The following is a 27,822-nucleotide window of genomic DNA, read 5'->3' as shown; positions in this document are numbered from 1 at the left end:
CCCAATGGAAGGCGGCTTCATACAAAAATGTATTAAAGTTTACATTAATATCCACTTTGATAAACAAGTCAGGGACTGGCAGTTCCAAAGTAAAAAATGTAGCCTCACCATTGAAGCAAGCCACACTGGGGAGAAAAATTATCAACTGGACTGAACAAAATAAACAAGTATTATAGAAACTTTTAGAAATGTGTGCCACCCATTTTCTGTGAGGCTTCGATGTCTCCTCTGTCCACCCCGAAGAGACCATTATGTATCTTATCATGATGATTCAGAAAATGATTGGCCACTTACCAGTACATTTAAGTCTTTACAATCATTTCTTTGTCAAAAATAGCTAGATCGGATAATCTATCCTGACACTGTCTTTCAGAAATGATCAAAACCAATAGCTACAAATGAATTCACACAGCTGGCATTTGAGCTTGATTTGAGCTTTGACCTTTCCATTCACAAGCGGATAGAACATTTCCTGAATCCTGACCAATATAAAGAATTACTGTAGCCATGTCAATTCTGAGTGGAAACGCTTAATTTCTACGCTATTGGCCTCCACCTTTACCTTTGACCTGGGCACTTCCGTTTGGAAATTAAGTTCAAGAAAAAAAATACACAAAAACAAAATTGTTTGTCAGGAAGTTAGGCTTGTGTTTACTTTAGGAACATGGCTAACAATGTCCTGACCAGGCGGAAGGGATTTGGCTGACCCAATCCAGGTCAGACGCACACAGATTACATTCTGATCTAGCTGCTGAATTTAGCATTGAGCTGGAAAGAGACTGGTGCTTTAATCAAGAAAAGACAAAGAATTTATTGATTTAAAAAAAGAGTATTCATTTACATATTTCTCATATCTAGTAAAGAGAAGGGACACTATATATACACATCACAATCCAATTTCACAATCTATCGGTAAAAATACAACATGACTTAAGAATCGTGAGCTAATCTGAAATGTATGAAGACAAATTGGTCAAATTGTTTCATTAAGTTTTTCGTGAGTACAAGCTCTCTAAGACTTAAACCTGAGAAGTGTTGATATTGGGAAGAATGGAATCTTTGACATTTAAGTTCTAAAATAGCTCAAATATTCTGGGACTTCAATATTCTAGTCCTGTGAGCATTCACTTACTGCAACTCCCCCAGACGTAGGTGGATATAACAAATAACAATTAAGTCAAAATGGAGACAACACAAAAGGTACGGAAAAAACGGAATGTAAAATTTGAAAACATGACATTCATCATCTTGTGCATATGGTTTTCCTTAGTAATGTTCCTTTAGAAAATATCATTTTCACAATTGTGAGATTGCTTTCCTCTTTGGCAAAGCTGCTACAGTACAGAATAGGGAGGTTTCCGTGACAGAGTAGATCCTGGAGGACACAGTGCTCATTACAACTCTGCTGCTGCTCCTCACAGGTATACACGGTCACTGAGAATACTAAATGAGGCCACAGCACAAACAGTCTCCTAGACAGGCTCAGCCATACAAACACGCAGAGATAGGTCTAGATAAACAAAAATAACATACATTATGTGCAGGATAGTAGGATATAATTCTAAATAACAATTTAAATTGTTCATAAAAAATAGAAAAACATTCACCCCAAATAGGACTTGGATCAAGCAGAGATGGGGATGTCAGTCACATTAAAGGGGGATGGGGTGTTGGAGCGAAGTGGATTATCTGTATTATTGGCACAGAGTAGGGGATTCATTATATGGAATCATGGAAGGTACAATCAGGTATTGTTTAGGTCTCTCCCTATGCTATGTGACGAAACAGCCTGGATCTCACCAACAAAGAGAACCTCATGTAGGAAGCTACTTCCCTTTCCCATATCCTCCAGTCATTAGCATGACTGTACATGGAGTCTCTCACCTGTGCAGAGACATCATTTACATAAATCAAAGTATTTGCTGGGCGGTGGGTTCAGTACAGCTCAGATGAGGTTAACGAGCTGATGAGTCAGCAGCTCAATGACACAGGTCATTGGGGCCAAAGCAGGCAATACAGGTATTTTGTTCCAAACACAGTACAGACTTCCTTAGGATATAGAGACCATGTGGATGCTGAATCTGGATTATTGGTCTGTTATGTGAACTGTTACATAAAAATAAGTAACACCTCTGCACCTCTACAAATATTTTTGGGTGTGCATCAGCTCATGATTTTTTACTAGAATGTTTATTATTACAAACAAACTACAGTGCTTGTTTAACCTCAAGTAGCACTCCTGTTTCTAAATACAGAGTCCCTTATAGTTGTCCTGAAGTAGGTTAAAATCTATAATTGTCCTCTTTCTTTTGCTCTAAAAGCATTTCAGCCCATTCAATTCACCACTCACACATACGACCTTTACGCTGTGATTGGAATCATGCCTTGTTGCCAGGGGGAACAGACACCCCTTGGTCTATATAGGAAAAAAAGACATTGCCAAGGCACTGGTGAAGTCCTCGGTCCAGAAATCATTGACAAGAGCTTGTGTTCTACATTCACTGGAGAGGTCCATGTTTTTCCTTTAAAGAAAGAAGCTAGAAGAAACTTCGGACTAACTAAAGCATCCTTCAGTGTTGTACAGTAATGTTGGAAGGACACACGAGAAAACACAAAAGTAAGTACAGTTGAAGTCGGAAGTTTACATACACCTTAGCCAAATACATTTAAACTCAGTTTATCACAATTCCTGACATTTAATCCTGGTAAAAAATCTGTTTTAGATCAGGTAGGATCTAAGAGCTGGTGCAAGAGCTGGTGCAATTGAGTCAGGTTTGTAGGCCTCTTTGCTCTCACACACTTTTTCAGTTCTTCCCACAAATTCTCTATAGGATTGAGGTCAGGGCTTTGTGATGGCCACTCCAATACCTCAACCTTGTTGTCCTTAAACCAGTTTGCCACAACTTTGGAAGTATGCTTGGGGTCATTGTCCATTTGGAAGACCCTTTTGCGACCAAGCTTTAACTTCCTGACTGAGGTCTTGAGATGTTGAATATCAATGTACGCACATAATTTTCCTCCTCATGATACCATCCATTTTGTGAAGTGCACCAGTCCCTCCTGCAGAAAAGCACACCCACAACATGATGCTGCCACCCCCGTGCTTCACAGTTGGATAGTGTTCTTCAGCTTGCAAGCGCCCCATTTTTCCTCCAAACATAACGATGGTCATTATGACCAAACAGCACTTTTTGTACAAAGTATGTTAATCTCTAGGAGACAGAACAAGTCTCCTTCCTGAGCGGTATGATGGCTGCGTGGTCCCATAGTGCTTATACTTGCATACTATTGTTTGTACAGATGAACGTGGTACCTTCAGGCGTTTGGAAATTGCTCCCAAGGATGAACCACAACCTTTTTCCTGAGGTCTTGGTTGATTTCTTTTGATTTTCCCATGATGTCAAGCAAATGGCCACTCCATTTTCAAACTGAGTTTGAAGGTAGGCCTTGAAATACATCCACAGGTGCACCTCCAATTGACTCAAATGATGGCAATTAGTCATTCAGAAGCTTCTAAAGCCATAAAATAATTTTCTGGAATTGTCCAAGCTGTTTAAAGGCACAGTCAACTCAGTGTATGTAAACTTTTGACCCACAGAAATTGTGATACAGTGAATTATAAGTGATAATCTGTCGGTAAACAATTGTTGGAAAAATTACTTAGATGTCCTAACCGACTTGCCAAAACTATAATTTGTTAACAATAAATTTGTGGAGCGGTTGAAAAAAAAGTTTTAATGACTCCAACCTAAGTGTATGTAAACTTCCGACATCAACTGTAAATGTCCACATACAATATGCATAACGTCAGTCTCTTAAAAACAACAACAATGCAAGCCAATAAGGCAACCCCGTGGTGGATTTCACACAACCAGGTAATGCCTCAAAAGGTTAAAGGGGGAGGGGTCAAAAGGTCCTGGGGAGAGGTCAAAGGTTGCCCTCGTCCAGCATCTTGTTGACGCCGTCACAGATCCTTTGCAGGTGGCCGCGGTACACCTCAGACGGCCCGTAGAGCGCCGCGAGGAAGTCACAGTCGGCAAAGTGGTTGAACACGTGGTTGACCCGCGAGTGGCTCTTGGCCGTCAGGTGGCGGTTGATGGCCTGGTGCAGCAACTCACGGCACTCATTCAGGATGGCGCTCATCACGCGCCGGTCGAACGTGAACTCGATCTGGTGAAAGCTGACAGCCGTCATAGCCAGTGTGTGGACCTTCTTCCTGGAAAGGGGACGCAGTAGAGTTGTTATGCATGATGGCTTAACTACAGTAGCTGGCAAACCACATGCCATTTCTCTGAGGACCACAGCTTTTGTTCAAGCCCAACACAATGATTATTTTTATCAGGGCTGGAATAAAAACCTGTGCAAATTAGCCCTCAACAACCATGGCTGTCAACCCTTAATCAAAGGCCCTGTTAACCCTGTTAATGCTCTCTACAGCCATAATATAATCATATAGCATAATCAACCTGAAGCTCTCAACCAGCACCAGCTCCTCCCCGCTGAACTGGTTGTTGCGGTAGAGGACTCCCAGCTTCACCACCATCTTGATAAGGTTCTTGATGATCTTCTGGGCCTCCTTGCGGTTGTGCGTGTACTCCTTCGTAACGCGGTAGAGCTCGTCCAGCACCTCGCTGCTGGTGTCGTCAATGAAGAGGTTAGCCATGCTCTTGGTGGCCATCTTGCTCATCAGCTTCTTCTGGGCCTGAAGGGCCAGGCTCTTAGTACTGAAGGAGTCCATAATGACGTCTGGAGGGCGAGAGAGAGGGAGGGAGAAAAGAGATTTGGGTCATACAGATGCACACTCACTGAAACCAGATGGTGGATTTTCTTCCTTCTTAATTATATACTGTACAGAGAGGAAATAACAGATGTTTATTTGGATGCATTCCTGACAACATATGGGAAACCCATATTTGCCTTTTGCATTTCTAGCACCAGCAGATCATGCAGAAATAATAAAACATACTGCAGACAGACAATGAACTGTTTTATGCAAATTAGCACATTTCATTATTTCATTGTCTCATCTGAATGAAGGCATTGAAGAGTCTTGCTACCGGTGTGCAAACCCTTAGTATAACTATGATGTCATGGGACATCGATTGTATTTTAATTGGTGACGGGGTCTTTAAGATACCAGTGACATGATACAAGAATGACATCATGTAGGAGTGATGAGACTCACTGCAGTTCTGCAAAGCAGCCAATGATAGGACTGTCTCTGCAGCTACCGGCTGAATCCACATTTAGAAAACAAGAGGTTTATGTGAGGATGGGCTATAGCGTACGTGTGCACATTTGTGGAGGCTAGCTCCAAGCTGTGGGTGTTGCCTGCCAAACCACAATGACTCAGAGGAAGCCTCAACACATTGTGGCAGATCATAAACAATGGGTCAGGGGGCCACAGGCTTTCATATCTTTTGCATTTCCTCAGCCAGATGAGCCCGGTCCAGGGCCCGACAGTACTGCAGTAGCTTCTTAACAAGAACCCAGGTTCAGGTTCAGCCTGTCTTAATCCCCAAGGAAGTAGGATGAGGTTACCTCGAGACGGATCCAAGGTCAGCGGCTCATTTTACCCCCCAAAGGCTAAAGTTATAAGTTAGGGAAGGTAAGCTGAGCCTAGATCTGTACACATCTCTAGGATAGCATAGCAATCATTACTCCCTCCAAGATTAAAACATAAAACCTTTATTAAAATCCTAAATGTGACTAGACGCTAATACAAATCCTCATATTTACCAACAGTAATATCTGCTAAGTATTATTACTGTAACGCAGCTGACCGACTACAGAATGAAAATGTGCCTGCTATGTGACTCATGAGATTCCACTCCAATCCGCATTGTCTCTCCAAGAATACCAATTGGTCTCCTTCGAGTGTCAGCGGGACGCTTTTTCTTCCAAGGGAGTACCCACGTCAGAAACCAAAGACAAGCTCTCCCTGCAACATTGTCAGAGGGATGTAAAAAAAAAAAATAATAATAAATAAATAAAAAAACACCACCACTTTGCCTGCTACATTCAATCACAATGTGTCAATGAGAATCTGAACAGATGCTTTGAGGATAGAGAAAAGTACAGCTTGCGACACTGCGCAAAGAAATCAAAGTTCACAAGCCTCTCTCTGCTGGTATGTATGAAAAAACAGATTCAGTGGATTAAAAAGAAACCTTTCAGAGCCTGGAGAGTGAAGTGATTTTCAGGGGGCTCATTAAATTTCTCTCCTGTCAAAGAGAATAACTTGAATGAGTCAGTGGCTGTGATGACTAATACTGCCGTGAAGAAGTAAAAAGCCTGTATTTGTCTTTCACCACAGTGAATCCAAACACTTAACTTCAGATGTGATGGATACTCAGGAGCGTCTGTAGTTTTACTCAAAGCCAAAGAAAAGACAACAAATTCTTCCTGGAGCTGGCAATCACAAATGTAGGTAGATCCTCTCTCTCGCCGTCTCTCTCACGAGGCTTCATGAAAGGACAAGCGCTTAGAATGATGAAACATTTTTCTATCAAGGACTCCTGCCTTGTAACTGTGCAGTGGGAGTTATGGCCAAATATAAGCTGCTGTGTGAACTGGGCCCAGGCAGGGAAAGCTTGGATCCCATCTCAGCACTATTTATACAGGCACTGCTGGAATGGATTGAAAAGAGAACGAAACATGACAGTGACAACATTACTGTGTTCAGCCAATATATCTCCCACATACAACAGAGCAACAGGTTCTCTTTGAGTTGGGCAGGCACTCTGGAATGAGAGACAAAGTGCTGGCGTATCAACTGGATTTACTTAAACCAACATCAGTGCAGTGTAATCCAGAGTGCTTAAACTATATAGTTTAACAAAACAAGACCTCAGTCAAAGTAGAACAGGTAGGTAAACATGACTCATGGAAATGAAACCCGACCCTGGGCCTCTTTGGCAGCCAGCGTCCCCAAAAGCACTTACCCTCCTGCAGGTGAAAAGTGGCCTCCAGAGGCTCAATGCTGGGTGTGCCGAGTGGCTCAGAAAGGGCCTGTGGAGGTTTGATGACCAAACATGTGTCCGAAAGTCTGTCAGGCTAGTATGATTTGGTCAGGTGAGAGAGGACCAATGATTGGATACATCTGGAGCTCCCTTTCCTGTCCACTCTGCCGCAGCCCCCCCCCCCCTAAGCCTCAGGGAAGATGATATGAATCCCCACCCATTCTCAATACTGCTCCCCCGACTCAAAACTAGACTGGCTGGCAGAAATCTGTATAGACATTTCTGTGAAACTACTTCAAAATATCAAGGTGGAATAACTAAGCAAGCATGTCTGGAAATACTGTAACTATATAACTTTGAACAAGAGTTTATATTATTCAAGAGTGAATATGTTTTAGGCTGTGTGGCTTGCTTATAATTCCAATTGCATAGCCTACCCTACATGTATAATATTAATTCAAAATAGGGGGAAATCCCCACACATCTCTTTAGTACTGTAACATGTCTCAGGAACTTAGATTTACAGAAATGTATGATGTCATCCTTATCTACAATAAGAGACAATGCACAATGGTTATGTAAAATGTATCCGTGCTTTGTGTTGGGTCTGAACTGATCACCTCACAATCAGCTCTTCACATGAAACATTTCTTCTGTCTGGTAATGAACAGGATCAATTAGGATTACTGCCTGCTACAATTTCATCAAGTGTAGTTTTTACTCCTCTCTCTTACTCTCCTACTGTCCTCTAATCTCTCCTACTCTTGAGCTGTTGCATAACAGTGGAGGCGCTGATGAGTGCTGGGAACTCAGTTTTGTATGGCTGTGATGTGTGTGTCAGTGTGTGTGTGTGTGTGTGTGTGTCGCTCTATCATCCTCCCACATAGTATCAGGGGTTGTGCACAGTGCCTAAGGGGGAGACCGTCCCTTTTTTACTGTCTTCTCAGATCTGAAAGAGCCCGCTGTGGGATTAATAATTAACGTGGCAGCATTAAATGGATCACAGATTAATAATTAATATGACCAATTTGAAAAAAAATAGACCAGGGTAAGAGATTGATGCCACAGGTGAACCAGGAAATGTGGGACCTGGCTGAGGGGTCAAACAACATCAGGGACAAATGGTGGAAAATATTATGACAAATGTGAATGGATAGTGAGCCCTCATTGTTAGCCAACTGTATGTGCAACTATAAAATGAAATGTGCAGCTGTGATGCAGCAATGGTATCCTTGCCATAGACATGACATAGCATTAACATAATATTGAGTAGGTTGAAAGTAAATACAAGCTGAAACCAGTTTAAAACAATAGACCCATAGATAAAAGGTAGATGACTTGTGGATGACTAACTCGTCTGTTATCAGTTTTTGACAATGGCACCACCACATGGACTTTGAGGAAACATGGCATGCATACAAAGGAGTTTTACATCAAAAAGTGTTTTATTGACCGACAGATAAGCGATCAAAGACACACACCTCTCTCACACACACACACACACACACACACACACACGTGTGGGCTTAATTCAGAATTGAAAATGCCTCAAATTTCAATAAAATTCTAATTTAAGTAGTAAACAGAATCCAGAATTGCAATTCGAATTAAAAAGGAAATGGAATATAGTGAAATGCCTCTTATAGTATATATTAGGTGCAGTCTATACAAATATACATACTGTGCATCTTGTACATAAAACACGTTATATACAAGCATAGAAAATATTGTTTTAACTTAAAAAGAATGATCAAGAAAAACAACCTTATGCGAATTCTAAGTTTTTAAATTTCATTACATATGAGAAAAATACTACATCAGTTTAACCCTCAAGTTGACCTTGAAGCCTTCAAAAAGATGGACAGATGGACAGTGGACATCTAATTGGATATTCTAAGCACTAAGGTTAAAAGTATATGAACATTGCTTCCTGAGAAAAGTTATATATTCTTTGGAAGTGTGACCTGTTAGATTCAATGAAACTCATGTTCTATAGACGGGTTGGTTGTTAAGCAACAAAACCGACACGTGCGCAACTATGGGGCAAAACAGACAGGGTTGGCTTAGACTTAAGAACATGTAAACTATATTTTGTCTCCAATGCATATTGAAATAAATACATTTCAAAATGAGCACTTGTTGTCTCTCAAATACATTGTTCGTTACAGTTGTTGGTTAGCTAGCAAATTTTAGCATTGACATGAAATCAGTCAAAACAGGACATAGTATCAAGAACAAGATAAAACTAGCTGATTCGAGCAACTTATGATTCGCCACATGGCAGTTTGTCATTGTTAGCCAGCCATCTGGCCATCCAGAATCACAACTAATGGACTTATGCCCCATGGAAGCATTGCTTTGGTGACGTTAACAGCTAACCCATCTATGATTGAGTGGAATTTCTTTGAATAGCACTACATCCTACCTCTCAAACACAGAATCCTGTGGGTGTGGTCAATTCAAATTTTAACTCATGAGTATCTATGGTTGAATGGGAGTAAATTCCAAAATTTGGAAGAGAGACACATGGCGAGGTGTGGATTAACATGACTACACCCCCGAGTAGGGTACAGACATAGGGTCCTCCCATCACTCCCATGTAATTAGCCTAAATTTGGCGTCATCCTAAACAAACAGGCACTTTGTCGTTTCAATAAACGTTTTCACATGTTGTTATTAACATACTTGGCTGTCACAACAAATGATTTGCCTGATATGTATTCTGCCACTAATGTGTTACCCGACCAGCAAACACAGACAGTAAAGCTGTCGCATTATACTTACAGTACCCGTCAAAAGTTAACACCTTCTCATTCAAGGGTTTTTCTTTATTTCTACTATTTTCTAAATTGTAAAGTAATAGTGAAGATATCAAAACTATGGAATCATGTAGTAACCCCATTTTTTTTTTAAATCAAAATGTTTTAGATTCAAAAGTAGGCATTTTTGCCTTGATGACAGCTTTGCACACTCTTGGCATTCTCTCAACCAGCTTCACCTGGAAGGCTTTTCCAACAGTCTTGAAGGAGTTCCCACATACACTGAGCACTTGCTGGCTGCTTTTCCTTCACTCTGCGGTCCAACTCATCCCAAACCATCTCAATGGGTTGAGGTTGGGTGATTGTGGAGGCCAGGTCATCTGATGCAGCACTATCACTCTCCTTCTTGGTCAAATAGCCTTTAACACACCTCCAGGCTGTGTGGATCATTGTCCTGTTGAAAAACAAATGATAGTGGGACTAAGGCTAAACCAGATGGGATGGTGTATCACTGCAGAATGCTGCGTTGGCCATGCTGGTTAAGTGTGCCTTGAATTCTAAATAAATTACATACAGTGCCACCAGCCCCACACCTCTTCCGCCATGCTTCACGGTGGGAACTACACATGCGAAGATCATCCATTCACCCACTCTGTGTCTCAAAGACACAGCGGTTGGAATAAAAAAATAAATACATTTGGACTAATCAGACCAAAGGACAGATTTCCACCGGTCTAATGTCTTATGCTCGTGTTTTTTGGCCCAAGCAAATCTTCTTATTATTATTGGTGTCCTTCAATTCGACCATGATGGCCTGATTCGCGCAGTCTCCTCTGAACATTTAAGCATTTATTTGGGCTGCAATTTCTGAGGCTAGTAACTCTAATGAACCTTTCCTCTGCAGCAGAGGTAACTCTGGGTCTTCCTTCCCTGTGGCCGTCCTCATGACAGCCAGTTTATTATAGCGCTCGATGGTTTTTGCGACTGCACTTGAAGAAACTTTCAAAGTTATTGGCTTAAAGTAATGATGGACTGTTGTTTCTCTTTGCTTATTTGAGCTGTTCTTGCCATAATATGGACTTGGTCTTTTACCAAACAGGGCCATCTTCTGTATACCACCCCTACCTTGTCACAACACAACTGCTTGGCTCAAACGCATTAAGAAAAGAAAGGAATTCCCCAAATTCACTTAAGGCACACCTGTTAATTTAAACGCATTTCAGGTAACTACCTCCTGAAGCTGGTTGAGAGAATGCCAAGAGTGTGTAAAGCGGTCATCAAGGCTATTTGAAGAATCTCAAATATATTTTGATTTGTTTAACACTTTGTTGGTTACTACATGATTATGTGTATTATTTCATAGTTTTTATGTCTTCACTATTATTCTACAAAAGTAAAAATAAAGAAAAACTCTTGAATGAGTAGGTGTGTCCAAACCTTTGACTGGTACTGTACGTCACCATTTGTTTAAATCTAGCTTTTTCTCAGGTTAATTGACGTTAACTGGCTGGCTTGCGAAATAAGTTAATCTAGATCATAATCGCTAGTCTTACATATGCCGCGTAACTACTTCCAGTCTTTGCCTGCCCTTGAACGGTTTATGCATTTAGGACTTCCTATATGTACTTTCCACTTGCCTGAGACCAGCTGTGCAGACAACCCTACCAAATGGCCCAAAGTAGCCTATGGCAAAATCTACACCAACTTGGTGGAATTTCCAGGTTTACACAGGCAATACACATAGCTACAAAAGAAGTGTTAGCTGGCGATTTACTGTGAATTAAGTCCTTCGAACACACAAATGTATTGAGTAACCAGAGCACACATATTTCCATCATCATCGCGACATATAGCCTGAAACCAAGAGGTTCGTTTAACCTAGTCCTTGGGCAGTTTAAACTTTTCTTACAAAAAAAGATTGCAGTTAGAGTGCAGTATAACTGCAGTTATTCTGCAATTACTGCATCCAAAATACCCCAGTCGGCTACAGTTACAAAAAGGCTATCTTTTTTTGTAAGGGTTGATTTGGTGGTCTTTCTCCTACTATTGTTCAAACAAAACAGTGTGCAAGAAATGTTTGGCATCCTAGTTATAAAATCAGGGATCGCAATCCCATTGAGCACGTCTGGGACCTGTTGGATCGGAGGGTGAGGGCTAGGGCCATTCCCCCCAGAAATGTCCGGGAACTTGCAGGTACATTGGTGGAAGAGTGGGTAACATCTCACAGCAAGAACTGGCAAATCTGGAGCAGTCCATGAGGAGGAGATGCACTGCAGTACTTACTGCAGCTGTTGGCCACACCAGCTACTGACTGTTATTTTTGATTTTGACCCCCCTTTGTTCAGGGACACATTATTCCACATTATTCTATTTCTGTTAGTGATATGTCTGTGGAACTTGCTCAGTTTGTGTATCAGTTGTTGAACCTTATGTTGATACAAATATTTACACACCATTAAGTTTGCTGAAAATAAACGCTGTTGACAGTGAGAGGACGTTTCCATTTTTGTTGAGTTTGTAATGATAAAAAAACGAATAATACAGCCAGTCAGGTTCTGAGTAAAGTAGACAATTAAACATTGGAGTAAAGGGAGTACCCCACATCTGTACCCTACTCGGGGGCGTGGTCATGTTAAGCAATGCCTCGCCATGTTAATCTATTGAGCCCAACCCTGTCACACACACACACACACATTTTGTTCTTCAATCCTTGTGGGGACCTACAATTCACACACACACACAAATGTCCCAAAGGCATACTCTGTCAATTGTCTCTAGTCTGTCACATAGTCTTCTTTCTAGGAAGGTTTCACTGCCCTTCCATGCACAGAGTGTTTCATATTTCCTAGGTAACAACTGAGGCTGCTGGCCAACTGAACTTTGCAGTCTTGTAAATCAGGTCAAACACCTCTGTACTGCTCTTGTCAATGAGTTACCTTTCATCTCCACAGGGATAATCATACATTTCCAGCAGTGCTTGAGTGTCAGAAATCATGACAAACAGGTTTGACATTAATTCATGTTTGGGATTTTGGAGCTGGCTTCCTGGCCAAAGTGGACCTCAGTTCTCAGTTAGCCGAGCAAACAAACTGTAGCTGTAACTGACCCACCTGTGTGTCAGCCATAGCCAAATCAAATAAAATCCTATTGGTCACATTCACATGGTTAGCAGATGGTAATGCGAGTGTAACGAAATTCTTGTGCTTCTAGTTCCGATAGATATTACTGCACTAACAATTTCACAATAACTACCTTATACAAGCACAAGTGTAAAGGGATGAATAAGAATATGTACATATAAATATATGGATGAGCGATGGCCGTGTGGCATAGGCAAGATGCAGTAGATTGTAGAGTGCAGTATATGAGATGAGTAATGTATGGTATGTAATCATTATATAAAAAGTGGCATTGTTTAAAGTGACTAGTGATACATTTATTACATCCAATTATTAAAGTGGCTAGAGATTTGAGTCAGTATGTTGGCAGCAGCCACTCAATGTTAGTGATGGCTGTTTAACAGTCTGATAGCCTTGAGAAGCTGTTTTTCCAGTCTCTTGGTCCCAGCTTTGATGCACCTGTACGGACCTCGCCTTCTGGATGATAGCGGGGTGAACAGGCAGTGGCTCAGATGGTTGTTGTCCGTGATTATCTTTTTGGCCTTCCTGTGACACTGAGTGATGTAGCGTCCTGGAGGACAGGTAGCTTGCCCCCGGTGATGCGTTGTGCAGACCTCACTACCCTCTGGAGAGCCTTACTGTTGTGGGCGGAGCAGTTTCCGTACCAGGCGCTAACATTGAGTGAGAGGTTATTTTCCTGACGTCACACTCAGAGGGCCCTCACCTCCTCCCTGTAGGCCATCTCGTCGTTGTTGGTAATCAAGCCTACCACTGTAGTGTCGTCTGCAAACTTGATGATTGAGTTGGAGGCATGCATGGCCACGCAGTCATGGGTGAACAGGGAGTACAGGAGAGGGCTGAGAATGGGCCCCAGTGTTCAGGATCAGTGGGGTGGAGATGTTGTTTCCTACCCACACCACCTGGGGGTGGCCCGTCAGAAAGTCCATGACCCAGTTTCACAGGGTGGGGTCGAGACCCAGGGTCTCAAGCTTAATGACGAGTTTGGAGGGTACTATGGTGTTAAATGCTGAGCTGTAGTCAATGAACAGCATTCTTACAGGTATTCCTCTTGTCCAGATGGGTTAGGGCAGTGTTCAGTGTGATTGCCTCGTCTGTGGACCTTTTGGGGTAGTAGGCAAATTGGAGTGGGTCTAGGGTTTCAGGTAGGGTGGAGGTGATATGAGCAAGGGTAGCAACGGAGACGCACATACACAGCGGGGTAGCAACAATTGTTTAGAAAAACAAAATCAATAAATCAATCAAAATAAATCAATATTACAAGCATTTCACTAAACCCGCAATAACATCTGCCAAATATCTGTATGCGACCAATACATTTGGATAAATAAATTCTTCACAGACACAGCTGGTTAAAGCTGCAAGAGGCAACTCATTCAAGACCGCAACTCATGCAAATTGAAAACGTTCTGATTCTCCTTTTACTAGTGACAAACAGTTAGTGCTGTATAATAAATTGTACTACCTGCCAGAATACACAGAGGGTATTCATACACATACTAGTAGAAAAGCTTTCATCTCGATTATCTCAAAAATAACAGTCACATATAAAACATCATTTTTTGTTGCTACATTTTGTATGTTATATGGCGTAAAATGCGGAGTAAGGCCTCAAGCAGGCACAGCTTTAACAAATCGCTTGATATACACTTCATTCAGAGATTAAATAACTTGGAGGAAAGAAGGCTTGCAACGCGACAGTGGCGTTTGAAACGCAAGAAAGGAACATGATTAACACTAGGCTTCAACTTTTGTGGGGTATTCCATTAAAAAACTATTGATTTGTAAACCATTTTAAAAATTAATTTAGATTTCGAAGGATTAAATCATTCACATAAAAAATGACAGTTGCCATTCAAAACGAATACATCAAACCAAAATACTGACCAAACATAAGGAAATAAAAATATAATTATAAATCTTGTGTTGGCAAACAATATCGTGGACCTATTATTGCATTTAAGGTCGAATGACATTAGTTATAACTAGAATAGGCAGTGTAGTGTAATGTAAATGTTGTGGGCAAATTGGGCTTCAGCCTTCCTTTAGCCAATTCTGCCACCTCCCATCCTCCATTGTATAGTTTCAAAGGACTTTGTAACCTATTATTTGTTAAATGTTTCTCAAAGACTGGTCAAGCATAGGCTAAAATACCATCCATCTACGTTGAACTTACCTTTCGTTCAAATCAAACCGGATGCGGAGGGTGAGTAAAGGGACCGTGGATTACGCTGCTACAATTTGACAATTTAATCTAGGCAAAATCTCGAGTCTTCATTATGGCAACCCATAGCAAATCCATGTACATCACCATGAGTCGGTTCTTCGTCTTTACTTGCGATTCTTTGTCTTCCATGTATTTTGTATCAGGTACTGGTGTGTAAATAATTGAAAGACTGTTTCTTCTCTCCCTGCTGAGCTCGGTTACAGGAGTTTGTAACCCGACTCCTCCTCACAAAAAGATTCAAATTTGAGGGATTTCGAAAATTCGAGATTGATGTTACTCTGGACCAATGGAAGTGCCCAGTAAAAATGTATCAAACCAATCATACTGTGGGAAATTCCTGTTATAACTTCAACATTCCCTGCCCCCATTCTGTTTCCAGTAATTAACCTCATCTAGCTCCCAAATCCAAGGTTGGAAATTTCCCAATGAGTTGTTTGTCATAAACAAAAAGCCTAGTAGACGGCACAATTATTTAATCATAAATCATGAAGATTAATTATTTGACCTAATTAATGGAAAATATTGCATCAGTAGATGATTTCGGAAACGTTATTGATTAAAACGGATTTACATAGGACACACAACAGAGAGAACGAGATATAGTAAACCAGACATCTAGGTGTTTTACAGCGGATGTTTTCTGGACCGGACAGCACCGTTTCCCCCGGTCTATGAATGAATGGGTTTAGCAGGAATTCCGGAGGGTTATGGTGTTCATTGTGAATGCCATGTGTTTTAAACAATCAACAAGCTATTTTTCTCTTATGGTCTGGATGTAAATGGATATAAATAGGCCTAACTCAAGCCAGATTTGATAGGGCTATTTTAAACATATATTGTAAATTAAAATACATAATATTATAGAATAGCACCACATTTACATAGCCTAGTTAGTTCATAGTACTCTGCAATCCAGTCGTCAATATTATTGCATTTTATGCTTAGCCTACTGTCATCCTTATCACAAGGTAGTTTACCTTCACCCGCAACCTGCAAACTAGCAGGCCATTTAGAGAGAAAGCTTGTTAAGAAGCTCTGTTCAGTGGAGCATTTGGATATTGCAATTTTGTAACCAATGAGAGATTCTGTAGCAAGCAGTGATACATTAGCTAATCTCTGAGCCATACAATAACTATCGAGATACACACTCTATTTAGCTTGAATATACACAATCATTTTTCTAATAAGTATACTATATAAATCATTTTAACACCCATAGAAAGGTGACCGAATAACGATTTACTTTTCATATTCTCTGTGATTAGTAGGCAAAAGACAAAACAAATATTTTCGTGTAAACAGAAACCAATGGACACACATGAGCATAAATTATGTAATGTTGTGTATTAACTGGATTTTAATATAAATAAACAAATGTAATCAAACATGGTAACAAGACAACATTTCAACAACATAGCCCATAGGGGATCGAATGGACGAGTGAGAATGACCCTTCGTATCTAATAGGAGTACGGTTTGTTAATGAGGAGCAGCTGAGCAGAGAACCAGTCTTTAAGAAACCATTTCAGTTATCCAAACTGGTGGAGAGAGTGCTGGGTAAAGGGAAGGCTGTGAGGGTACCAAGAGGCGGGTTTGTTTAGATTTTTTTTGTGCTTCTGCAGATCAGAAGTAAAGTGCGTTGTTGTCTTAACCGATTTGATAAGTATGAAGTTTCGTGTGTGTCTCTTCGAAACAGGGCACCCCCTCAAGGTTTTTTTAATTTATCTGGCGTCTCGTGGAAAGTCGATTTTGAAGAAATAAAAATATATTCCTGGAGTAATTGAAGCACGTCGGATGAATCGTGTTATGAATGGTGAAAAAGTGAAGTGTATCTGTTATTTTGATATGTCTCTCCCTACTCAAGTGCAGTTAGGGTATATTAACTACAGATTCAGAACATTTATCCCAAGACCAATGCACTGCGATCATTGTAAAGCTTTTGGTCATGTAGCAAGTGTTTGCAGAAGGGAGAAGCCGATATGTCCAAGATGTGGAAAGGATCATATTATGTGTTATAAAAGTGATAAATATGACCTGTTGCTATTTTTATTTTAACTAGGCAAGTCAGTTAAGAACAAATTCTTATTTACAATGACGGCCTACCACGTCTTCCGAATGCCCCACAGGGGTGAAAGATAATGAGATGGCCAAAGTCAGGGTTGAACAGAGCATTTCACATGCAGCAGCAGGGAAAGGGGTTGAGGGTTTGAATGGTGCCCCAGAAGAGTCCATGGTAGTGGATAGGCCTACGATGCAGGGGTTGCATTTCACCAGCAGAATGCTGACATTTGAAAGGTTAAATAGATGGACTTTGTGGCATGTATAGCTATGGTAATTACTGAGGCATGCATGAGAGCATCTGCTGTTCCGGACGACTGTGTGATCACGCTCTCCGTAGACAACGTGAGTAAGACCTTTAAAGAGGTCAACATACACAAGGCTGCGGGGCCAGACGGATTACCAGGACGTGTGCTCCGGGCATGTGCTGACCAACTGACAGGTGTCTTCACTGACATTTTCAACATGTCCCTGATTGAGTCTATAATACCAACATGTTTTAAGCAGACCACCATAGTCCCTGTGCCCAAGAGCACAAAGGCAACCTGCCTAAATGACTACAGACCCGTAGCACTCACGCCCGTAGCCATGAAGTGCTTTGAAAGGCTGGTAATGGCTCACATCAACACCAGTTATCCCAGAAACCCTAGACCCACTCCAATTTGCATAAGGCCCAAACAGATCCACAGATGATGCAATCGCTATTGCACTCCACACTGCCCTTTCCCACCTGGACAAAAGGAACACTTATGTGAGAATGCTATTAATTGACTACAGCTCAGTGTTCAACACCATAGTACCCTCAAAGCTCATCACTTAGCTAAGGATCCTGGGACTTAACAACTCCCTCTGCAACTGGATCCTGGACTTCCTGACGGACCGCCCCCGGGTGGGGAGGGTAGGTAGCAACACAAATGCCACCCTGATCCTCAACACTGGAGCCCCCCAGAGGTGCGTGCTCAGTCCCCTCCTGTACTCCCTGTTCACCCACGACTGCATGGCCAGGCACGACTCCAACACCATCATTAAGTTTGCAGAGGACACAACATTGGTAGGCCTGATTACCGACAACGACGAGACAGCCTATAGGGAAGAGGTCAGAGACCTGGCCAGGTGGTGCCAGAATAACAACCTATTCCTGAACGTAACCAAGATTAAGGAGAATTAATGTTGGACTACAGGAAAGGAGGACTGAGCACGCCCCCATTCTCATCGACGGGGCTGTAGTGTAGCAGGTTGAGAGCTTCAAGTTCCTTGGTGTCCACATCACCAACAAACTAGAATGGTCCAAACCCACCAAGACAGTCAAAGCCTATTCCCCCTGAGGAAACTAAAAAGATTTGGCATGGGTCCTGAGATCCTCAAAAGGTTTTCCAGCTGCAACATCGAGACATGGTTGCATCACTGCCTGGTACGGCAATTGCTCAGCCTCTGCGTACGGCCCAGTACATCACTGGGGCTAAGCTGCCTGCCATCCAGGACCTCTACACCAGGCTGTGTCAGAGGAAGGCCCTAAAAATTGTCAAAGACCCCAGCTGCCCCAGTCATAGACTGTTATCTCTACTACCGCATGGCAAGCGGTACCAGAGTGCCAAGTCTAGGACAAAAAGGCTTCTCAACAGTTTTTACCCCTAAGCCATAAGACTCCTGAACATGTAATCGAATGGCTACCTGGACTATTTGCATTGCATTTGCACCGTTTGTACAATGTGGCTAAGCCTATATCTTTTTCAAGTGTCGCTGTATGACACTGAACTGTTTAGCTAACAAATGAACTAGCTAACATCTCTATAGTAATGAACTAGCTAACGTTAAAACGACAAAAAGTCAACTACTTATTTTCCTCTTTGCAGCCATCAACACCTGAGAAGGAGGTTGAGAGAGACATGTTTCTGTATAGAGCCTACATTGCACAGGTAACATAGTTTATAGGAGTTTATAGGAGTGTACATTTTTGTTCCACCACCTATCAGCATGTGCAATTAGCGAACACGCCTCATTCTGTCTCGTTTCAGAGGAAGTATGCTGTGGTGATGGGTGACATCAAGGCCAGTTCCTCGCCAGAGCTCCAGGCTGTCAAGGTGCTTGCTCCAACGAGGCCAAAAGGTCTGAACCCATTAGTGTTCAGAATTGTTATCGTAAACTGTCGATACACAACTCAAGATGAAATGCTCTTTGTTGACTCCTTAGCTGGCATTACAATATTGTTTTTGTTTTTTGTGTAGGGATGCCGTTGTGGCTGAACTTGACAAGAAGATGGCCAAGAGTGTAGATGTGGCCAACACAACCTTCCTGGTCATGACTGCGTCCATTTACTACCATGAGATTAACTCTGACGCTGCCCTGCGGTCCCTGCACCAGAGAGAAAGTCTGGAATGGTAAAGACAATCACAGGATACTATTAATGTTTGTAGCCCCTGTTATGGGTGATTCAGTCCGTTTTTGTCCCTCTTTTCTTTTCATCATGGCAATGACCATTCAGGTGCTGCTGAGTTTAGAACGTGTTGATTTGGCAAGGTATGTCCGCTCAACACGGCATCTGATTTAAATTCCTTTTAAATACTTTTAAGTAAATTGAGCTAAAAGGATTCAGCAAATGTAAGAGTTGATCATATATGGCATCGTTTACTTATTTTAACACCTGCCATGTAAAGGAAAGAGCTGAAGAAAATGCAGGAGGCCACATTGACCCAACTATCCACGGCTTGGGTCAACATCGCTGTTGTGAGTGTCAGCCCATAGTGAAGACCAGGGCATAAAATGAACACCTGCCAAATGCTGGTATATTTGGGTATTGGCAGGCAAGAATGTCTATTTCACAAGCCATGTAGGCGTGTGGTCAATTTTCAGGGTGGTCATCCCATTCGCATATGCTTATAAAAAGTGAGCACATGTGCGAGTTGTGATTTATAGCAAACAAATGCTGCAGTAACTGTTTTCAAAATATTTATGCCATTTTGTTTCATAGCTGCTAATCGCATAAAGAAATACAAATCTATATCCCACCTCGCACAGCAACACTGCCTGGCTTTGTGCACTGTGCTGATAGATTCATTTTTGGAGGTGCTGCGCACAGGCATAAGTTTGTCTAATTTACTTGAAAGTGTACAAAGTGAGACTTTGTCCTTGTTTCAAGGTTTCATGTATATTTACATTGTTTTGTTCACAAGCTTGGTTGTTTTTTTTTATGTTAGTTTGAGTCTGCTGCTTCAACTGATAGCGAAGAGATGCCGTCTACTACTAGTGCGATTTTAAATCTCACACACACACACACACACACACACACAGACGCACCTGACACGACTCGAGTGGCCCCGTTACCACAGTAATCTTCCCCCCCTGTAATGTAGCAATATATCACATTACTTCTTACTAATAAATGCTTTTGCTTTAGCAAGATTACAAAGAATGGTCATCTGTGTTTTGTTTTTGTATGGTGGAAAACGTTTTTTGGCTGGTATAACATTTTTAAAAATCAGTGGCAGGTAGATTTTTCAATCTACCTGCCACAGTGGCTGGTAAACCAAAAAGGTTATTTTAGGTGAAGCCCCCCTACATGCTAGAATACTTCAGTGCAGCGGGCCCCATTAGCCCTCCACCTGAAATAAATGGTATTTTATTGACAGCACCACTCTCACTCTAAATGTAGTCATCACTTTACGATTGAATTCAGCTTTTTGTGCAGTCATTAAGAATAAAACTCAGTTTCAGTTTTTCATCTGAACAGAAAAGAAAACTGCACTCTTGCTTTTTTCCTTTTTTAAAGGGAGGAGAGAAGCTGCAGGATCCTTACTACATCTTCCAGGAGATGTCGGATAAGTACTCACCAACTCTGCTTCTGCTTAATGGCCAGCCTGCCTGTCATATGGCCCACAACAAGTGGGAAGAGGCAGAAGGGGTTCTCCAGGAGGCACTAGACAAGGTCATTACTTGCCTCAAATGCACTCTAATATCTTATTCTACAGAGGAATCTGTAGAGATGTGTAAAGGGTTGTTTTTAAATAAAGATGAAGACTAACTAATAGCATACCATTATAGGACGTTACAGTGACTATTGAATAGTACCATTTCAATTACTTTAACCAATTGATGTCTGTTGTCTCATCCAACCACAGAGCAATACAAGTTTAGTGCCATTTTAAGGGAAATACTTGCACCTTTTTCAATTGAACAGTAGGTGGTGCCAAATGCTATATTCTTGTCCCCATGTCCTGCAGTTAATCTGAGATGAGAAAAAAATAATTGGCCAGAGCATAACCAGTACCTTGTTGGGGTGTCATGGAAGACTGATCCTTGGTTAAATAATTACACAAAAAGATCTCCCACATGTTATGCTCTTGTTTAGACTATGACCAGTGATTAATGTGAATACACTAGTACTAAAGTGGTCGTATACACATTTCAGAACGTGTGATTGAAGCAGGGTAGTGAGTAAGGTCATACAGGGCATTGAGACACTGCTGTGAGAAACTGGGTGTTTTCCAAACTCTGATTTCCCCCGTAACAGGACACCAGCCACCCTGAGACTCTGATCAATTTGATTGTGCTGACCCAGCACTTGGGCAAAGCTCCTGAGGTGAGACTTTGGACCTATATCGGTTTATGGGGATTCCTCAGGGTGCATCAAGTTTTGTCACAGATACAGAGAAATGTTTGTCTCAATTTAGGTTTGTTTTTGATTTGTTTGGCTGAAAGGTTTGCTGATATATTGTGCTCTTTTTAAACAGCAAGTAAAACTCATGAACACTATTGTAGTGATGAAGCTTAAAAATATATTATCTGTACCAGATTGAGGTGATAGTGAGTAAATGATCAATATAATTGTTATTGTCTACAGAATGCTGTCTTCAATGGGTTCAATCTAATTACTGATAATTACCCAATCAAGGATATCTACAACTGGTGTATAAAGAGTAGACCTTGTTCTAATGATTTATGATAAAGAAGTTAATGCCAAAAATAATTTAAGGGGATTCTCTAGTACTGTTCTACACTTTTTAGCCAGTAGTTCTGAAATTAGCAATCACGAGTCAGAAGTGGTCCCCGAAAATTGCATCGTATTCAGAGCCCTTGACTTTTTCCACATTTTGTTGCATTACAGCCTTATTCTAAAATGTAGTTTTTTTCATCAATCTATACTCTTTCCTCTTTTTGCAAATGCATTAAAAATGAAAAACAATCACATTTAAATAACGATTCAGACCCTTTACTCAGTGCTTTGTTGAAGCACCTTTGGCAGCGATTACAGCCTTGAGTCTTGGGTATGACGCTACGAGCTTGGCACACCTGTATTTGGGGAGTTTCTCCCATTCTTCTCTGCAGATCCCCTCAAGCTCTGTCAGGTTGGATGGGGAGCGTCGCTGCGCAGCTATTTTCAGTTATCTCCAGAGATGTTTAAATCGGGTTCAAGTCCGGGCTCTCGGTGGGCCACTCACAGACATTCAGAGACTTGTCCCAAAGCCACTCCTGTGTTGTTTTGGCTGTGTGCTTAGGGTCGTTGTCCTGTTGGAAGGTGAACCTTTTCCCCAGTCTGAGGTCGTGAGTGCTCTGGAGCAGAGTTTCATCAAGGATCTCTCTGTACTTTGCTCCGTTCATCTTTCCCTCGATCCTGACTAGTCTCCCAGTCCCTGCCCTTGAAAAACATCACCACAGCATGATGCTGCCACCACCATGCTTCACCGTAGAGATGGTGCCAAGTTTCCTTCAGATGTGATGCTTGGTATTCAGGCCAAAGAGTTCAATCTTGGTTTCATCAGACCAGAGAATCTTGTTTCTCATGGTCTGAGTGTCACGTTCTGACCTTTATTTCCTGTGTTTTGTATTTACTTAGTATGGTCAGGGCGTGAGTTGGGTGGGCAGTCTATGTTTGTTTTTCTAGGTTTTGGGTATTTCTATGTTTCGGCCTAGTATGGTTCTCAATCAGAGGCAGGTGTCAGTAGTTGTCTCTGATTGAGAATCATACTTAGGTAGCCTGGGTTTCACTGTGTGTTTGTAGGTGATTGTTCCTGTCTCTGTGTTTGCACCAGATAGGACTGTTTTTTTGGTTTTCCACGTTTATTGTTTTGTAGTGTTCGTGTTTATCGTTTTTTCATTAAACATGAGTAACCACCACGCCGCATTTTGGTCCGCTTCTCCTTCACAACAGGAAAACCGTTACAGAATCACCCACCACAACAGGACCAAGCAGCGTGGTAACGGGCAACAGCAAAAGCAGCAGCAGGAGAAGGAACAGAGGCAGCAGCAGCAGGAACAGCAACAAGCGAGGTCAGGACTTCGGGACATGGGAGCAGAATCGGGACTACACAACTTGGGAGGAGATAGACAGGTGGGCGGTCGACCCAGGGAGAGTGCCGGAGCCCGCCTGGGATTCGATGGAGCAGTTTGCGGAAGGTTACAGGAGAATGAGGTTGGCGAAGCAAGCACGGCGGCGCGGACGGAGGCCCGAGAGTCAGCCCCAAACATTTCTTGGGGGGGGGGCACAGGGGGAGTGTGGCAGAGTCAGGAGTCAGACCTGAGCCAACTCCCCCGTTTATCATGAGGAGCCAAGGAGGAGCTCAGAACCAGAGCTGGTGTTGGAGGTGAGCGAAGCAGAGACTGTGAAGGAGTTAATGGGGAAATTGGAGGAGAGAGATATGAGGGAGTTGCTGGTTTGGTGCATGAGGCACGACATTCGCCCGACGGAGCGTGTCAGGGATTTAATGGCACCGGGGTCAGCTCTCCATACTCATCCTGAGGTGCGGGCTAGGGGTCTGGTGAAGACTGTGCCAACCTCACGCACCAGGCCTCCTGTGCATCTCCCTAGCCTTCCACGTCCTGTGCCATCTCAGCACTACAGTGCGCCTAGCAGTGCTAACCGTGGCGGGCGTGGTACTGGTCCGGCACCGTGCTATGCGTTGGAACGCACGGTGTCCCCAGTACGCGTGCTTAGCCCGGTACGCTACATCTCAGCTCCTCACATCTGCCGGGCTAGACGGAAGATCCAGCCAGGGCGGTTGGTGCCATCCCTGCTCTCAAGATCTCCAATACGCCTTCACGGTCCGGTCCATCCTGTGCCACCTCCACACACCAGCCCTCCGGTGGCAGCTCCCCGCACCAGGCTTCCTGTGCGTGTCCTCGGCCCCGTACCACCAGTGCCAGCACCACGCATCAGGCCTACAGTGCGTTCCTCCTGTCCAGCGCTGCCGGAGCCTTCCTCCTCTCCAGTGCTGCCGGAGTCTCCCGCCTGTTCGGCGCTGCCAGAACTCCTTAGTCCAGCGCTGCCAGAGCCTTCCTCTCCAGCGTTGCCGGAGCTTCCCGTCTGCCCAGCGCCGCCTGAGCCACCCGTCTGCCCAGCGCCGCCGGAGCTTCCCGTCTGCCCAGCGCCGCCTGAACCACCCGTCTGCCCAGCGCCGCCTGAGCCACCCGTCTGCCCAGCGCCGCCTGAGCCACCCGTCTGCCCAGCGCCGCCTGAGCCACCCGTCTGCCCAGCGCCGCCTGAGCCACCCGTCTGCCCAGCGCCAGCCTGCCAGGAGCCGCCAGTGCCGCCAGCCTGCCAGGAGCCGCCAGTGCCGCCAGCCTGCCAGGAGCCGCCAATGCCGCCAGCCTGCCAGGAGCCGCCAGTGCCGCCAGCCTGCCAGGAGCCGCCAGTACCGCCAGTCTGCCAGGGGCCGCCAGTCAGCCAGGGGCCGCCAGTGCCGCCAGTCAGCCAGGGGCCGCCAGTGCCGCCAGTCAGCCAGGGGCCGCCAGTCAGCCCAGAGGCGCCAGAGCCCCTCAGCCCAGAGGCGCCAGAGCCCCTCAGCCCAGAGGCGCCAGAGCCCCTCAGCCCAGAGGCGCCAGAGCCCCTCTGTCCCGAGCATCTGCCCCTCTGTCCCGAGCTGCCCCTCTGTCCCGAGCTGCCCCTCTGTCCCGAGCTGCCCCTCTGTCCCGAGCTGCCCCTCAGTCCAGTGGGGTCATTAAGTAGGGTCGCCGTGGCTAGGAGGCCACGGAAGCGGACAAGGTGGGGGACTAAGACAATGGTGAAGTGGGGACCACGTCCAGCACCAGAGCCGCCACCGCGGACAGACGCCCACCCAGACCCTCCCCTATAGGTCAAGGTTTTGCGGCCGGAGTCCGCACCTTTGGGGGGGGGGGGGGGGGGGGGGGGGTACTGTCACGTTCTGACCTTTATTTCCTGTGTTTTGTATTTATTTAGTATGGTCAGGGTGTGAGTTGGGTGGGCAGTCTATGTTTGTTTTTCTAGGTTTTGGGTATTTCTATGTTTCGGCTTAGTATGGTTCTCAATCAGAGGCAGGTGTCAGTAGTTGTCTCTGATTGAGAATCATACTTAGGTAGCGTGGGTTTCACTGTGTGTTTGTGGGTGATTGTTCCTGTCTCTGTGTTTGCACCAGATTGGACTGTTTTTTGGTTTTCCACGTTTATTGTTTTGTAGTGTTCGTGTTTATCGTTTTTTCATTAAACATGAGTAACCACCACGCCGCATTTTGGTTCGCTTCTCCTTCACAACAGGAAAACCGTTACACTGAGTCCTTAGGTGCCTTTTGGTCAACTCCTGTCTCTGAGCTCTATGGACAATTCCTTCGACCCCATGGCTTGATTTTTGCTCTGTCATGCACTGTCAACTGTGGGACCTTATATGGACCGGTGTGTGCCTTTCCAAATAATTTCCAATCAATTGATTTTACTACAGGTGGACTCCAATCAAGTTGTAGAAACATCTCAAGGATGATCAGTAGAAACAGGATGCACCTGAGCTCAATTACGAGTCTCATAGCTTATGTAAATAAGGTATTTCTGTATATATATATTTTTATATATATACAATTGCAAACATTTCAAAAAAACTGTTTTCGCTTTGTCATTATGGGGTATTGTGTATAAAAAAATAAAGTTTAATCCATTTTAAAATACGGCTGTATGTGGAAAAAGGGAAGGGGTCTGAATACTTTCCGATTACTATTACTACACTATGTGCACCACGTCATTGTTCTCACTCAGCTGTGAGTGCATCTTGTTAGCTGCTAGGGGGCTGGCCCACGTTTGGGAAAATGTAGCAACTTCCAGAAAAATAATTGCCTTCAAACTAGGGATTTCCTGGGTAATTGAGGTAAAACAGTAATTCTGCTCTTAGATTATGTATGTATGAACTACACAGTGACTGTTTACATGCAATAATTCAATGTTTTTCTGGTTTTCTGAGCATGAGCAGTCTTTCAAATTATTAGGACATGTGAACACCTTAATTGGCATTCCAGCTGTGTATTTGATTTGCGAATATGCCAGCACCATCTGAGCAAGCCTCCCCTTCTAGCGCGAGTGAAGTGAGTTCGAAACAACAATGTTTGTCTTAAAGTAGTTTTCGCATACAAACTCAATCAAATAGGCTTCCCAAAAATAACATGTTCGCTGTGTTAGAATGTTTATTTTGATTGGTCATTTTCTACATTTATCAGTCCCATCAGGTAGCCTGATTTCAGAAGTGTTCATGTAAACATGGTTATTAGGGAAATTGTTAATCTTGCAAAGCATGTAAACGTTTTATTGGTATATTATATTAATCTGACTTCTCAATAATCACATGATTGTGTGCATGTAACCAACCGTACTCATTGACACATTCAGCCCAAATCAGAAGGTTTAAAAATCAAATAAAAAGTAGTTGCTGAAGTTCAGGAGCATGTCTTTAACATCAATCTGTTATGCATCTGTTCACAGGTAACCAACCGGTATCTCTCTCAACTGAAAGATGCCCATAGAGCTCACCGCTTCCTTAAAGATTACCTGGCCAAGGTATGTTGATTTAATTTGCCCGTACACAGTTCTGCTACATCTTGAATCAATGCATTCTTCAGCTGTTGGTCAGTCTTTGCTCTCTTGGAACTAAATCAAATTATTTGATTGGTAGCACTTCAGCATATCTAGTCCAATGAGAATATTTTAAAACGGTCTTCACTACACATAATTACCCAATAAAGAAGTGTAAATAAACATTGAAATGTCAGGTTGTTTCACTCAACGGACCAGGTTATTTCAGTGCACAACAGTTTTACTAGTTAAACATGTTCTACTGTGTGTTAAATGTTTATTTTTTCTTTCCTCAGGAGAATGAATTTGACAGACTGACGATGCGACTGTTTGACACAATGAAGGAATTTGTTTGGACCACAAAACATTATGAATACTGGACTCTAAATTGTATGGATTAAAATTGACATGCACATTTAGACATTTTTATATATTAAAAAAAAAACGCTTATTTTGCAGAGCTTTATCATAATAATATTACCTTTTATGTAGTGGACACAGATTTGATTTATACTCCGAAGTAGTTGTAGTACATGAAATGTCCCTTTTGATAATGTCTCTGTTTGTAACATTTCCATTTCTCTAAATTGATAAATTGCCTCCTGTGTAACTGTTTTCTATAAACATTCCTCTGAATTGACAATACATGTTTTATGACCCTGTTTACACCCAGTGTGTGTCAGTGTGAAACTTTCTATTGAAATTCTTGAAATGTGGCCCGATGATACTTGCTGGAGGTAGACCATCTTTCCCCCCTTATGTCTCGTCCAATTCACAGATTAACTTTTATTTTGCATGTGAAATTATCTATTTTGTAAATGAGTGGGCCATTCAATTAATGTAGAAATTCCTCTACAGTATCAACGTGTTTTCTGGAAAAGTCGGCATCCTGTACTTTT

The 27,822-nt window shown here is 42.9% G+C and overlaps 2 protein-coding genes across 3 annotated transcripts; one reads left to right on the top strand and one right to left on the bottom strand.

Annotated features, from left to right (window-relative positions):
- Positions 1–786: 786 nt before the first annotated feature.
- LOC139373877 (tumor necrosis factor alpha-induced protein 8-like protein 1) lies at positions 787–15,402 on the bottom strand. 2 transcript variants are annotated; one of them, XR_011627623.1, is made up of 4 exons: positions 15,035–15,402; positions 4,467–4,746; positions 3,110–4,216; positions 787–2,754 (listed from the first exon to the last, which is right to left on the bottom strand). XR_011627623.1 is itself a non-coding variant. In XM_071115023.1 (3 exons), exons 2-3 carry the CDS (start codon positions 4,736–4,738, stop codon positions 3,928–3,930), a joined length of 561 nt encoding a protein of 186 aa, XP_070971124.1. In that variant the 5' UTR covers positions 4,739–4,746; positions 15,035–15,313; the 3' UTR covers positions 787–3,927. The 2 variants fall into 2 exon arrangements, 1 of the variants encoding a protein (XP_070971124.1); XM_071115023.1 differs by having other exon boundaries at positions 787–4,216; positions 15,035–15,313.
- Positions 15,403–17,434: 2,032 nt separating this feature from the next.
- LOC139414475 (coatomer subunit epsilon-like) lies at positions 17,435–27,611 on the top strand. Its single transcript, XM_071162546.1, has 12 exons — positions 17,435–17,488; positions 17,964–18,041; positions 18,997–19,059; positions 19,159–19,224; positions 19,334–19,521; positions 19,607–19,660; positions 19,798–19,867; positions 20,910–21,065; positions 21,651–21,719; positions 26,834–26,908; positions 27,220–27,273; positions 27,597–27,611. The coding sequence occupies exons 1-12, from the start codon at positions 17,435–17,437 to the stop codon at positions 27,609–27,611; spliced, it is 942 nt and encodes a 313-aa protein (XP_071018647.1).
- The last annotated feature ends 211 nt before the right edge of the window (positions 27,612–27,822 follow it).

This window comes from Oncorhynchus clarkii, chromosome 1 (assembly GCF_045791955.1).
Source record: "Oncorhynchus clarkii lewisi isolate Uvic-CL-2024 chromosome 1, UVic_Ocla_1.0, whole genome shotgun sequence".
NCBI classification, from domain to species: Eukaryota; Metazoa; Chordata; class Actinopteri; order Salmoniformes; family Salmonidae; genus Oncorhynchus; species Oncorhynchus clarkii.
Note: the sequence above shows the minus strand (reverse complement) of the source record. Positions and strands in the feature narration are given on the sequence as shown.

What these genes read in the sequence shown, in the direction of transcription:
- LOC139373877 (XM_071115023.1), bottom strand. Translation starts at nt 4,738, where the DNA reads ATGGACTCCTTCAGTACTAAGAGCCTGGCCCTTCAGGCCCAGAAGAAG. An exon ending in GTGCTGGTTGAGAGCTTCAG is followed by an intron (nt 4,217 to 4,466) that starts GTTGATTATGCT and finishes TCCCCTTTCCAG; the next exon opens with GAAGAAGGTCCACACACTGG.
- LOC139414475 (XM_071162546.1), top strand. Translation starts at nt 17,435, where the DNA reads ATGAGAGCATCTGCTGTTCCGGACGACTGTGTGATCACGCTCTCCGTA. An exon ending in ATAGAGCCTACATTGCACAG is followed by an intron (nt 19,060 to 19,158) that starts GTAACATAGTTT and finishes GTCTCGTTTCAG; the next exon opens with AGGAAGTATGCTGTGGTGAT. An exon ending in CTTGGGTCAACATCGCTGTT is followed by an intron (nt 19,868 to 20,909) that starts GTGAGTGTCAGC and finishes CCTTTTTTAAAG; the next exon opens with GGAGGAGAGAAGCTGCAGGA.